The sequence below is a fragment of the Scomber japonicus genome, chromosome 19 (genome assembly GCF_027409825.1).
Source record: "Scomber japonicus isolate fScoJap1 chromosome 19, fScoJap1.pri, whole genome shotgun sequence".
NCBI lineage: Eukaryota > Metazoa > Chordata > Actinopteri > Scombriformes > Scombridae > Scomber > Scomber japonicus.
The window spans coordinates 25,201,171-25,215,821 of record NC_070596.1 but is presented as its reverse complement, the minus strand read 5'-3'; the positions used below and the strand labels follow the sequence as shown (position 1 = coordinate 25,215,821).

The following is a 14,651-nucleotide window of genomic DNA, read 5'->3' as shown; positions in this document are numbered from 1 at the left end:
AAGGAGGAGTAATTTCTAATAAACAATCTATTAAACTTTAATTTCAAAATACATCTATGAACTATAATAATATAATATTAAAGTTAAATTGCATCAAAACAACTATTTCATAAGAAATATTCCATGCTCTTGCAAGAGAGTGTGTGATCACTTTCTGGCTTTTCTGGACTGTCTTCCTTTAATAACCTCATTACATACTTTACCCTTGTTTTGACTGTTCCTTCTTTAATTCCTCCCTTCCTTCCTCCCTATGTCCTTCCTGCCTTCCTTCCTTCCTTTCTTCCTTCCTTCTTCCTCCCTCCCTCCCTCCCTTCCTTCCTCCCTATGTCCTTCCTGCCTTCCTTCCTTCCTTTCTTCCTTCCTTCTTCCTCCCTCCCTTCCTTGTTCCTCTTCTTCCTTCCTCCCTTCCTTCCTTCCTTCCTTCTTCCTCCCTCCCTCCCTTCCTTCCTTCCTTCCTTCCTTCTTCCTCCCTCCATCCCTCCCTTCCTACCTTCCTTCCTCCCTTCCTTCCTTCCAGGACAACAGGAGGGTTGATAAGTAACTTGTGTAATAATGTGCTTGTAAGTGTTTGTCAGGGAGAGAAAGAAAAGAAAAGAAAACTAAATATAGTTTGTTGTCCTTCATTAGCCTCGTGATGATCATTGGTTCACTGTGTTATTAATATCTTTATTCAAACTCTGTTGGTAAGTGATATTCCTAATTATAGCATCGATTTAACATCCAAACATTTATTATCTGGTTTGATTTTTACAAGGCGGACTTAATAAATCAAACACTCAGTTAACACTCAGCAAACGTGCACTCGACTGTAAAGTTACACAATGACCTGAGGAGCGTACAGCGTGTATCTGTGCAACATGCTGGACTGTTTGCATTTCCCAGCTAAAAGCTCCTCCGTCCTGTCTACATAACAGTCCTCACCTGACTCCTGAACCACAGTCTGACGGTTCAGTCGCTGTGTGGTTTCATTTTTAACATAACATCTATATTTTGTATGTTTCTGTATTATGAATATTAGTTTCTTCCTTATATTGAATCTTTGTACTTAATAAGCTGCTTTAAGGACAGCACTGAGTAGGTCAGCGTAATGTTTACTGAGGGTTTCGGCTATGACTCTGCTCTCCAATGACCCCTTTTTTTTCTTTTTTCTTATTATCTTGTGTTTGTTTCTGTTAAAGTTAATGCACAGACTTCAAATCAATTCCTCTTTGAGATAATAGAGTCAATGAAATAAAATCACAACTGCTTAGAAAATGTGTTAAAACAGACAGAAACTGTGTCAAATCTCTAAACTGTTTGTTTTGGGACAAAGTGTGTGTTTAGTGTAATTTAACTACATGTGCATGTTTATATGTCATTTTTTTCCCCTTTTAATTTGAGTGTTTGACCTGCAAAAGTTTCCCTAGTCACCCCTATGTGTTATTATTCAACACAACATTACAGAAAGTCATTTAGTTCATTCCATTTCGTAAAATATCACAAAAAACATCCAGTATTAATATAATTATTCAATAATTATGATCCATGAAGACACCTGGCAGCACAGGTAGGATGTCTGCAAATGATGATCGAGTCTGAGACAAAAGGAATCAACCGTCACAACAAGTAAATATGTACATTTTCAACACATTCCTTGTAAGAGGGCTCTTCTGTGACAAAACTTTGACCTTTACAGAAACCTGCTGATCTCTCTGGACCAGATCTAAGATAACTAAGTAATAGTGACCCAAACTGAATCACAGACAAAAATCACATTATCTGTCCAGCTGCACAGTTTATCTGAGTATGAGGGTCAGATGTCCTCAGAGCGATCAAACACCTTATCTGTCGATGCCAATCAGTGCTCTAATGGATGATTATGTCCACTCATGCAGCAGTATACGTGATGTGACAGATAAACTTTTAAATCCATTTTTGGTCAGAGTGAGAACTGTGGATTTTATCCCCCATCACTTAAGCCCCGTTTCTACTGCAGGAACTTCAAGAAACTTTTCAGGGCTGAACAGAGTACCTTCTCCTGAGTTAGGGACTCGGTTAGACCCCGTAAAAGTTCCAGGAGAGGTTCCTTTGGGGAAGGTTCCTGCAATGGAGACATGCACCAATGGCCCCGGCCCCGGCTCCGGCTCGGCCCCTAAAATTACTCTGAAGTTCCTGCAGTGGAAACGCACCTTTACATTGATAGCACATTAGGAATGGATCTTTAAATGTTTAGTATGAACAGGAGGAATGATTATGTGTTTTGTCTTTTCTTTAGAGATCAGCTATAAAGCACTGGAAAACAAACAATCTAAATGTCACAAAGCAGCTCTCCATGAACATTATATTTTATAAATGCTGATTTCACTTCCACAGTTTTTCTCAAGTTTTGTGTTTTTGCTGTCTTCAGTTCATTAAAGATCTCTTCCAGACATGACAGTAATAGAAATGCTCTTCTTTTACTAATAATGTGTGTCTGGTATGTGTTTTCCCCACAAAAAAGTGCAAAACTGGAGCACAACTGGAGCACAACTGGCCTTCAAACTACTTGTGATGTCACACATCTTGCTGGTAAACTCAGATTTAAGGTGAGCATCAGATGAATGTGAAACTCTGCACATACATCATCCTGCACAGAAACACTCAAGACATCAAAATGAAGTGAAGCAGGACTTTAATGACTTTAACCCTACCCCACCCCCAACATACCACTGGTTGCCTGGACTCTATATGCCGTCGGTTGTATTTATGCTGTCTGGATTGCCAGACTGTTGCATCACCATGGTAACCTGGACCGAGAGGAGAAAAACACCCTTATCTAAACAACAGAGTGAGTCTGTGTCTGTATGCAGGAAGTCGTGTTTCTATGAGGATTCATTCTGGATACATTTGATATATTGTGTGTGGACATGTTGTTATAGTGAAATCTTTTTATAACGGTGATGCAAGAGGTATCAAACATACAAATCAGTGAGTGATAACACTGACGAGATCAATGAAGCTTTGTAAGACCTACTGATTATCTGATAACTGAAACATTTGTCCCACTTTTTGCACCATGTAAGCGTCTTCTGTGGCCTCTTGGGTGCATATCTGTGTGAATTTTAAACAGTATAAAGATTTAGGCTGCATCCTCATGCCCATATTAGTACTTAGTATGCCAATAAAAGATTTAGTATATTACAAATGTAGAATGCTTAACCCTTACGTACTGTTCAGGGTTAAATTTGACCATTTTTTTTCTAGATTTGAGAGCTTTAAAAACACCTTAAATGATAAAATAGTGATTGTGAATGTCTTTTTAAAACAAGATGAATCAAACATGAATGTGAATTTGCATAGAGACTAATTATGAGTCAGAATATGAACAGTATGTAAAGGGTTGAACGTACCACTAATGTCCTACTGCATCTAGCTAATATACTTTTCTGTTTTTTTTTTACCCACAATCCTCTGCACAGTGGAAGATAATAAAGTACGTCACAAGGAAGGAAATACACAAGGAAGTAACATCAACTGAGCCGCAGAGAAGAGAGAGCACAGACCAATGACAGCACAGTGACAGAAGCCACAGCAGCAGATGAAGTGTTATATGCATACTTCCTGTAACAGTATGTACTTTTTAAGGGCAGCTGCAGTATGCACTAAAAGTAAAAAAGTAGAAATATGCAATTCAGAATGCAGCATTATTTTTCTCCACAGTTACAAAATGGATAATTAACTTCAAAGTATTGCATTGGATGTTAATAAAGGCCTTTATTTTACTTATTTTGACCTCTTCTTCTCAAACTGTGATATAACTCTCCTCTCTAGGGTGAGACAAATGAAACCTTCATCATTCCTCCTCTCACATGAACTCAGATGACCTCACATCGTTTCCAGCATGTTACTGTAAAAGTATGCATACTTTCAACATGAGCACAACAGTCTAATCAGCCAGAATATTTAAAAAAGGAAGAAACAATCACCCTTTGCTCTAATCACATAGATTAAACACCAGTGTGGACGTTTCAGGATGATTATTTGACAGGTTTTAATCTGTTTTTGAGGTATTTGATGTCTGTTTTTTTTTTTATTTCTGGGCTCTTTTTCTACATCTGAATGTCAACTAAACATGCTTTAAGACTGTCAAATGAAGTTTAGGATAAGATTTGTCAGGTTATGATTGTTGAAATATGTGGCAGTGGTGGTTAAAGGTTAAAGGTTAAAGGTTAAAGAAGAGAGCTTGTGACTGGAGAGACGCTGGTTCAATCCCCCTGACTGGCAGGTTAATTCTCCTTACATCCACTGAAGTGCCCTTGAGCAAGATCTTAAAAGCCCAACTGCTCCAGTGGCCAGCAGATCAGACTGTGGTTGTACTGGGCAGCTTCTAGTGTGAATGTGATGAAATGTGTGAATGTTATCAGGTTGTTCCTGAAGAAAACAGCATTGCTTAAACCTCAAACTTAAACTCAAAGATAAAGGTTTAAAACATGTTGGGTTATACCAAATCCTGATTTATAGTTTAACCAAGTATAAGAGGAAAAAAGCTGAGTAACTAAAGATCAGATGCCCCCTAGGGTTCAGAAACAGGTATGTATACCTGTATACAGTTAACTGTGGTGCTGATAAGGTAATGAGAGACAGTTGTAGGTTATAGTTTTCCACTCTCCTCTCCAAGTTTATGTCTTCAAATTCAGTTTACTTTCAAGTATGATGGAGAAATGCATCAAATGCTGAAAGGCTGAAACCAGCAAAGGTTTGGTATTTTTTAGTTTAAAAAATGTCTAAAACAATTATTAAATTACCAAGATAGTTGATGATTGATGTATTATTATCATTATAAATTGACTAATTCATTGCAGCTCTACATGTTACACCCCAAGGCCCCTAAAAATGTTTTAAATTATGCAATCTGACAGGAAGAAAAAAAAAAGTGGTCTTTGATTTGAACTAACATGAGGACATATTGTAGCTTTGTTTTATGGGGTCATAAACTTCGACTGTAGCTGTGGTGAAAACTCAATGACAGAGAAATGACTTCTGGTGTGTTGACTCATCTCTTTCCACCCGTTGGCTTCTTCTTCTGCAGCAGGAATGATTGTCTTGCTCCAGTACATGCAAAACAAATACAGCTGACGCTCCTCCATCACCAGCCTGTCTGTAATCTCCTGTCCTGGCAAGACAGACAAAAGAGATTCAAACTCATACTGACAATTAACTCTTAAGTTTCATGTAGTTTCCATATAGGCTCCTGTCCTCTTCATACAGTAAAGTTTTATTCTTGATGAGGTTTTTTGTGTGCGACAGGGCAGAAAGCCTTGTTGTCTTCAGGGTGATATGGTAAAGACATAATGACTTAAACGCTGTCTTAAGACATATAAAAATACTTTCTCTTAGAAAAATCCCTATAATTCCATCAGCCTAAGAAGTCCTGCCAGTATCGTTCATTTCTAAAGACTGCTGGACACATGATATCGCCTACTTCCAAAAACTCTCAGACAGTTTCCACATCAGTGGTATTGGGCACTCGATTGGCTCCAAACCAGTTTTGGTGTCACAAATCATTGTCACATGGCGTCACCTTAAATTAACCTTTGTGCTCACCTTAAATTTAAGGTGCATATATGTGAAACTTTCCATTCTCAGCAGATGGATGAAGAAGCTCAAATATCCAAGAAAAGTGAGAATTACCTTTTTTTTAATGAATCTTTTTTAAAAATAACATCTTTATTTTTTTTTTATAACACACCAGGTCTTGTAAAACTGTGCTCTCTCTCATTCACCACATGTTTCTGGTTTTTTGGTTTCTGGGATGTTTCCAGAAGAGGACAAATTCAGATTTTTATCTTTGGCATTATTGCTGCTACCCTCTAAATTTCCATGCCAATCAAAACAAGCTTTAAAAGGCTTCAGAGAATACTTGAAATTATCTCTGTAAAATCTGCATTTTTCAAGGTTTCTTAAAGTTTAATATCAGCTGTTTTTTTATTATGTGCTTGCTGCATGACTCTCTGAGCTGCCCCACTGATAATTATCTCATTATCACCCACTAAAAAACATGTAATCATCACTCTTATTCATTGCATCCAAAAACCCCAGTACACAAAGTGTTACAATGCCCCTAAAATATCGATAGAGCAACTTCTGCATTTCTGTGGTATCTCGAACAATAGATTCTCCTGTGCAAACTGTGATGGAGGAGGAAAAGGAGGAGGAGGAGGAGGGAGGAAGATGAGAGGCAGGCGGTACTTAAGAGTGACATCATTAGCACCGCACCCCTTCTTGGATTATAAATGCGGCATGGATGCCTTTAGAAAGCCCTTTCCAAACTCAGAAGGACGCTGTAGCTGAAAGAAAAGGGGCCGGTCACTACTGCAATAACTATGGCACCAGCTGGAGCAAAGAGAGTAAGTCTGCACAGCCAGATGAGAAATGAAATTGGCTTTAACTTCATGTGCAACATAACAGGATATAGAACAGAACATATTCTTAGTTTAACTTTGGTTGCATGTGCGCACTCTTTTGCAAAAGGGAAGTGGGTTTTTTGGATGCCAACCACTAAAATGTCAGCAACTTGTGTGCACTTTCTGTGTCTGACTTGCTTGTTGCATGCCTGAATTACGCACAGGGCATTTTGGAGCGTCTGGATGCAGGAGAGGTCGTTCTCGGAGACGGAGGCTTTGTCTTCGCCCTGGAGAAGAGAGGTTATGTCAAAGCTGGACCGTGGACACCTGAAGCTGCTGCCGAGCACCCCGAAGCGGGTACTACTCCTTTCTCTCTCCTCTAATTCTTTGCATTACATTTCATGCATCTGTTGGTGAGTGCTTAATACAGTTTTGGGTTACATCAAATATTTAAATGGGTTTTTTTCCTGTGTCTTAGTGCGGCAGCTGCACAGGGAGTTCCTGAGGGCAGGCTCCAATGTTATGCAAACCTTTACTTTCTACGCAAGCGATGATAAACTCGTGAACAGAGGCAACACTCAGCGCTTCACTGTGAGTACTTAGATCTGTTTTAATCCATGTGGCTGCAGCTGCTCAGATGTCTCATCCTGAGGCATGAAGAGGGGTTGGCAACTTGGCAAGCAAGAGTTGGCAAAAACCCAGCTGCATAAGATGAAAACAGACACTTCATGTTCATGTTCTCCTGAAATGAAAGTTGAACCCCCATTTTTTTTCTTTTTCTCTTTGACTTGCAGGGGCAACAAATCAATGAAGCAGCCTGTGACCTGGCCAGGGAGGTGGCCAATGAGGGTGATGCTTTGGTGGCCGGTGGTGTCTCCCAGACCCCCTCTTACCTCAGCTGCAAAAGTGAGGATGATGTCAAGGCCATCTTCAAGAAACAGATGGATGTCTTCATCCAGAAAAATGTGGACTTCTTGATTGCAGAGGTATGTAGTCAACAGTAGAGGTGCAATAATCAGGTGACTGAAAGAAAATTGAGTCATTTTTTGAAGTAAATATGCCAAAAATGTAATTGCAGCTTCTCAAAAGTGATGATTTAATTATTTTTGTGGCATTTGTGACATTAATGGGATTAGGACTACTGACTGGACAAAACAAGACATTTTAAAAAGGTGTCACTGTTGACTATTGAGAACATAAGAAGAAAATAATTGACAAGTTCATTGATTTGACTTAGTTAACACAACTACGTCTCCCTTAGGAAAGCTGCTGATAGGTTTGGTATAAAAATCAAATAACTGACAATTAAAGGGATTCTCCAGCAATTTGTTAATTTACTTCCATAAAACTGGGAGACAAACTCATTTAAAATAGTCAAACTCAATGTAGCTGAGATATTTTGTCTTTTTTTTAATGAGCAAATCTCGAAGGAAGTTATATCCTAGATCTCCCATAATGCAACCAATAAGACATTTCCATTCAACCCTTGCCGCCTGATAAATATCCACAATGTTCGAACTCCACATGCTTTCTAATAACTTTTAAGCCTTCATCGTCAATCATTAGGGTAATTATTTTCTTTTAAAACTCTCACAGGAGATATTACACAGGCTTGTACTGACATGACTAGTAAACTGTAGAAGTAGAGGTTTCTATCACAACTTCACCTGCTTCCAAGGTACAAGGAGAATGGAAAAGTCTAAAATAAGGTCAAAGGGTTAGGGTTAGGTAGTATAGAAACTTTAATGTTAGACCGTGTTTCAGCTTGCAACTTTCATCAGGGTCATCATAAAACGCGTTACAAACAGCATATAAATAAAGGTAGTTAAAAAGCAGGAAGTAAAATGAAAAATACAAAAAGTAATCAATTATGTGCATCTAGACGTGTATCGGCCAATGAGCTATCTACCCAGATGGATTCGGGTCATTTTGGACTGCTAGTAAACTCAACAGATGTGTAAAAGTCAGTGAAATGTCCCTTTTTTTTAAGCCAAAGAATCAGACACCTGTTGTAAAAGCTAACTCCCCAGGGAACCGAGGTGCAGATCATTTTGTTAATCATTGCAAAATGGTGTGATATAATACTAGGCGGAATAAGTGGAAACAGACAGTGGTTATAATAATCACTTCATTATGGTGCACATACTGCAAAATTCAACATTTTAGTGTTCTCTCTTAATTACTCTAAGAGTAGCATTACTTCACAGCCACATCTATCAGCACACTCACTCATACACTTTCACAAACTGATTTGACAGTTAAACCAAACCTGGCCAGTGAAGATGCTCCTGTAGGGGCATATATCAGCCACCTGGGGGCAGCAGATACAAGCAGTGAACATTACCTAATTACACAAAAAGCAGAGAACTCTGTTGGTATTTATTTGGAGTCGTGTTTCTGGACAGTTGGTCGATGTTTGTCCAATATTTACTCATTTAAGCTCAGTTTTTGGTGTCTTCTACCTCCTGAGGGAAATATCTGCCTCTTGGGAAGTTCAGTGCTGGACCATGTTCACCAGAGAGTCTCTAACTTTGTCTGTGTGCTGTTTGGTGCCCAGCAGGTAGCTGAGCACCAAAGTCTCAGCAGGTAACAAGTTTTTTGGACAGTTTTAGACCCTTTTTTATCAAACAGCTTCCTGCTCTGTCTGAAAACAACCTTGAAAGTGGTGAATGAACTAAAACGCTAAAGTCTGGGGCCATTAAACCAAAACAATGAGCTGAAAGACGCCATAAAACCGTTGTTGTTTTATTACACAGAATATCATAATTTGGCTCATTATCATAAAAAAATGTATTGGTTACAGCGGCTTTGAAATGGCAATATAAATGAGGCAGCACTTTCACATACTGGAAAATACTGCTTCTATTTCCTCTAATTTTGTTACTTCGTAATGAGTAATGCAAATACAAAAATACCTGTTGCATCTTAAAATAAGATCAGTAATTACATGATACTGATGCTTACCTGACTTATTTTTTGTGTTTGCTTGCAGTACTTCGAGCATGTGGAAGAGGCTGAGTGGGCAGTTCAGGTTCTGAAGTCCTCCGGCAAGGCTGTGGCTGCAACTATGTGCATCGGACCTGATGGAGACCTGAATGGAGTCAGCCCTGGAGACTGTGCTGTGAGACTGGTCAAAGCTGGTAAGACACTTTTGAAATTACTGTATGTGAATTCCTTTAGACATTTTTAAAAGTCTGCATAGCCTCAACCATGCATTGCTTTATGGTAGAAGCTATGGAGAAATTGGGGTGAAGCCTGATATTCACAGATGTGACTGATGCAATATGAAGCTCACAGACAAGTAAATAGCTGTCTCTTGGGATTCCCTAAGTCTCATGATCCCAGGAATGCATGGACAGATAATTTCCATGTCTTTTTATTCAGTTTGCATACACGTAAAATATGGAGAAATTCTTAGATTTAGAACACTTGCATAAATAATTGCAAGAAACTAGTTTTAAACATCATAATTGACACAACAGAGGCTTAGAGATCCTGACTTTTAGACCCCAGTATATGGATGAAACTCCAAAAATGCTGGACCCTACATTTCCCATAATGCAGTGCTGGAGCATCTTTTAATGTCCGTCTGTAAGTCCACATTGTTCAAACTCTATGGACTCAGTTTGTAACACAAGCTCAACCTGAAATAACCCCGATGATGGGTTTAAAATTGGAGTAGTAAATGCTAGATTTGGATGGATGAACTCTCGTGAGTGTGGGCAGGGTTCGGTTAAGGATAGGATACAAATCTCAAGAGAGAGATTCACAATTGTCCCTCTGGCCCATCCAGTTATTCCAATCAGTTGGAATTCCCCCTTTAAGCTATGTAATGTTTAATGTGACTTTGGCGCCATCAGGTGGTAGATATTGCTACTCCTCCGTCTCCATCTCATCTGACTTGGAAACAAACACAGCATGAATGGGCTGAAAGCAACACAAACTACACCAGTTTACAGCTGCATTGATTAGTCAACCAACAGAAAACTAATACTACTATTAATTGATAATTGATAACCGGTTTGTTTCAGAGAAAATGCAAAAATGATCTGGTTCCAGCTTCTTTAATGTGAATTGTTGCTGGTGTCTGTGAATTTTGGGTTTTTGGGAAAAGATGATCACATTTTCTGGCAAACAGCTAATTAATGAATTAATCGACAGACTGATCAATAATGAAAATAATAGTTAGTTGCATCTGTACACCAGTTTTCTTTGAAATTTTTTACTGTATAATCACGTGAATATTCTACTCAATGAACCTCATGCAAGAACGTTTTTACATTCTTTATCTAAACTTACTTTTCATTTTCTTGTATGAGTGTCCCAAGTTAGATTCACCAAATTCTCTGAGCTGCAAAACATGTCCTAAATCATCATCATAAAAGTCGTTTGAGCCTGATTAAAGTTACCTGTTCATGAGGAGGTGTGTGTTCGTAAGATTTGATCATTAGCATAAATTAACGCCCCTAAATATTGCAGTATAAGAAAAAATGCTTTTCTCCATTTGTGGGAAAGTTTAATTCACAAACACTGAGTAAAAAAGGACTGCTTTTTAAAAAATCAGCAAGCAAAGACATAACAAATTTAGAAGTCTTAGTCATAATAGGTGACTCAAAATAAAAGATCTTAATACAGCTGCCAACCACATGTCATCAGAGTAATGTGACTGAAATGAAAAGGGACTGCTTTAAAATTAAGTTAAATTGCTAAAAAAATGTCTTTGAAAGCAAAGCGCTCCATGACTAATATGAGAATCTGCAACAGAAGAAGATACTGGACGAAGACCTGCAGAAACATCCTGCAGCTGTTTACAACAACTACTGAAATATAGAGGCTGCTGTGCCAAAATACTGCAATAAAAACCCTAAAATCTAAAAAACACCACAGCAAATGGATAAACCATGGAGAAAATAATATGCTCAACAGAATTTGTTAATCTGGGAATCAATTTTTGGACTTCAGATGCAGATGTCATAATTTTTGTGGAGAAAGTTCATGACTCGTACAACAGGTCGGGACTTCTCATGAATGCCACTTAAGACTAAATCTGTTCGTTCGTGTGGTTTTTAGCCAGAGTACCATTGCGGCTTTAACATTTCCTAAACAACAATCAAGTTTTCATGTCTTTTTCTCTTTTGTAGGAGCTCAAATTGTTGGCATCAACTGCCACTTTGACCCTGAGATCTGTGTGAAAGCTGTGAAGATGATGAAGGCAGGAGTGGAGAAGGCTGGGCTGAAGGCTCACTACATGTGCCAGCCACTGGCGTACCACACTCCTGACTGCAACCGCCAGGGATTCATTGACCTGCCAGAGTTCCCCTTTGGTATGTATAAACACTGAGTCCAAATGTTTGCACGGCAGAGAGGGGAGAGCCTAACACAAAGTTGCATGTGATGTCTCAAACAGGTCTGGAGCCGAGGATCCTGAGCCGATGGGACATGCAGAAATATGCCAGGGAAGCGTTCGATGCTGGCATTCGTTACATCGGAGGCTGCTGCGGGTTTGAACCCTATCACGTTCGTGCCCTGGCTGAAGAGCTGGCAACTGAGAGGGGTTTCCTGCCTGTTGGCTCTGAGAAGCACGGCAGCTGGGGAAGCGGCCTGGAGATGCACACAAAGCCTTGGGTCAGAGCCAGGTACCGATTCTTCTTCTTCTTCGTTCTCCTCACCTTTTTCTCTCAAAACCAGCCACCAGTTTTTAAATAGATTCCTCTTATTCCTCCTTCTTTCAGGGCCCGTCGTGACTACTGGGAGACGCTGAAGCCTGCGTCCGGCCGTCCCCTCTGCTCCTCCATGTCCACACCCGACGGCTGGGGTGTCACCAAAGGCCACGCTGACCTGATGCAGCAGAAGGAGGCCACTTCCCAAGAGCAGCTGAAGGAGCTCTTTGACAAAGCCAACAAGGGCCACTAAAGCTCTCCTCTGAAGGCGGCTGACGGGTGGCATGTGTGAAGGCATCCTCACACATTCCCTAAGTTTACATACCAAAAAAAAAAGCTTAAGATGCTGAAGTTCTTTCTGTCTTTTAAGGACCTTTTTTTACTATGTAGAAGACTGATATCATATGCTGACAATGTAGGTTTCCAGCCTTAAGCTTCAAGTGCCTGTTTCAGTCAGATTAGCACATATTTGAGCCTTATGAAATTACTGTGACTACAAAACACTCCAAAAGTGCCTGAAAAATGTCTTACAAAATCAGGTGTAGCAATAAATTTCCAACTGAATGAAAATAAATGTGTTGTTGTGTCTTTCGGACTCCATTGCACTCCTAAAACACTGTCAGACTCAATAATGGACATTTTATTGTTGGGTTTTTTTTCTCCAATACCTTGATTTTCAACAGTTTGGTAGACCATGCATTATTATATAATGCAAATCTTGAGGAAGCTATATGGAATTTTCAGGTTTCAGAGAAAGTTAGGTTCATATAGTTCAATAGCTTTGATTTGATTGGTTATCTTCTATCAAAAAAGGTATTTCTTTGCTTCCGGTGTCTCTGTTTTTGTCAGTTTTCACATGTGATACAAGATCAGAACTGAAGCACCTACAAACACCAAAAAATAAAATAAACAAACACGTACAAATGCTCAATATCGATCCAGCAGAACTAGATATGTCATCATTTTTATTACATGCATTTTTCCTTGTCAAAACACCTGATGCAACTCTACTCAATTCACTCAACCGCACAGATTCAGGTGTGGCTTCTAGCCTCCAGCAGAGATGAGGAGCTCCACACATAACTTATAGTCTTCAGCCCCAACAAACACTGACTTAAGTTACATCACTTGATTACGTCACATCACATTTCAAAAGGCTTTATACTCCTTTTTTCCACATGCAATATAACTGTAAACAGACTTTTAATGTGTTAAATTGGTGGATTCCCCCTTTAATAAGTTGCCATATCATTATGTAAAATACATAACATAATGTAAGTCCTCAGTGAAGCAGATATATGTGAAATGATACATAACATAAGTAGCAATTTTATCAAGAACTCAATATAAACAGTATGTACATGAGACATTTGCTGCTTTAGATAACAGACTGCTGCCATCTAATGGGCAATGCTTCAAAAAATTAACCTTTGACCTTTGGACATAGTGAATATGAAGGTTTTGTTAAGTATACAGTGGGTGATTTTTCAGATTAGCTCCTCTGGTCAGTGTGTTCATGACTGGACTGTTTGATTAAGAGTCGTAAACCTTTGTGGACTGAGGCTGAAAAGCAAACATGAACGTTGCTCAGAGAACAATTATCAAAGCTACGATTTACTTGAATGTGTGTGTGTGTGTGTGTGTGTGTGTGTGTGTGTGTGTGTGTGTGTGTGTGTGTGAATGTGTGTGTGCTGTTTTTTATGCTGGCAGTCCAGTGGGGATTTTTTATTTCCTGTGTTTATTTAGTTGAAGTATTGTGTGTGCAGACTGCCATGGAAATGTTAGGATGTGGTATTATTACCCCACCAGACAGAATGGAAGGCCTTCACCCAGTGAACTATATTCATTTCAAAGCTTTCCAAGTCGGCTTTCAACACCCTTTCCGACCACAAGTCCTAATCCAAAGGCAGGAAACACATTTATAGTAACATTTTTTGCTAATATCAAAACAAATTGAGTGTTTCTTTAATACTTTTTTTCAATTTTAGGATTGAAAATGGCATGCTGTCTTGGAAACATGCAACTACCATAACATCTGCATTAGTCTAGCCCTAACAAAGGCAGAAACTTTAATGAGCTCATACTGTATGTGCCAAGCCTTGTTTTACATTCTTCAACATTTCCTGACTAATGTGAGTCTGCTAACCAACCATCAACAAGAAGAAAAACACACACTGCTCGGCAGGTTTAAAAATACCTCTGGAGAGAACAGCACCTAATTTACTCTTCCACTGTGAACACTGTGCTGTCTTTTGAAGGTTTCTGTTCGTTCTGCTTTAGAAAATGTGGAAAAAGTCATATAATATAAGAAGATACTGGTGCAAGGGAGCCAATAAAAGCATTTTAAATTAAATGATAACACACAAACAACATCAACAGCAAAAAACAACCCTGTGGATAATTATAGATGTACAACCCAAATACCAATCCTTTAATGAGAAAGGGTTGAGATATACAGCATGTATCAGGATATCATGTTGGGCGTAACCAATGAAGGAGCTATTATGCATTTTGGGAAAGCATCTGTAGATTAACAAACACAGTTTTGTCTCAATTGTCTGTAATCTAAACAGCAAATTTTGTGCTTTGACATGTCATGGGTCCTTTTATCTTTTGGTCATTCAATTTT

At 39.0% G+C, this 14,651-nt stretch overlaps 1 protein-coding gene across 1 annotated transcript; it reads left to right on the top strand.

The window, feature by feature from the left end:
* The first annotated feature begins 6,241 nt into the window (after positions 1-6,241).
* LOC128380740 (betaine--homocysteine S-methyltransferase 1) lies at positions 6,242-12,590 on the top strand. Its single transcript, XM_053340624.1, has 8 exons — positions 6,242-6,365; positions 6,587-6,719; positions 6,841-6,953; positions 7,157-7,348; positions 9,355-9,502; positions 11,504-11,686; positions 11,770-11,998; positions 12,095-12,590. Exons 1-8 carry the CDS (start codon positions 6,342-6,344, stop codon positions 12,273-12,275), a joined length of 1,203 nt encoding a protein of 400 aa, XP_053196599.1. The 5' UTR covers positions 6,242-6,341; the 3' UTR covers positions 12,276-12,590.
* Positions 12,591-14,651: the final 2,061 nt, after the last annotated feature.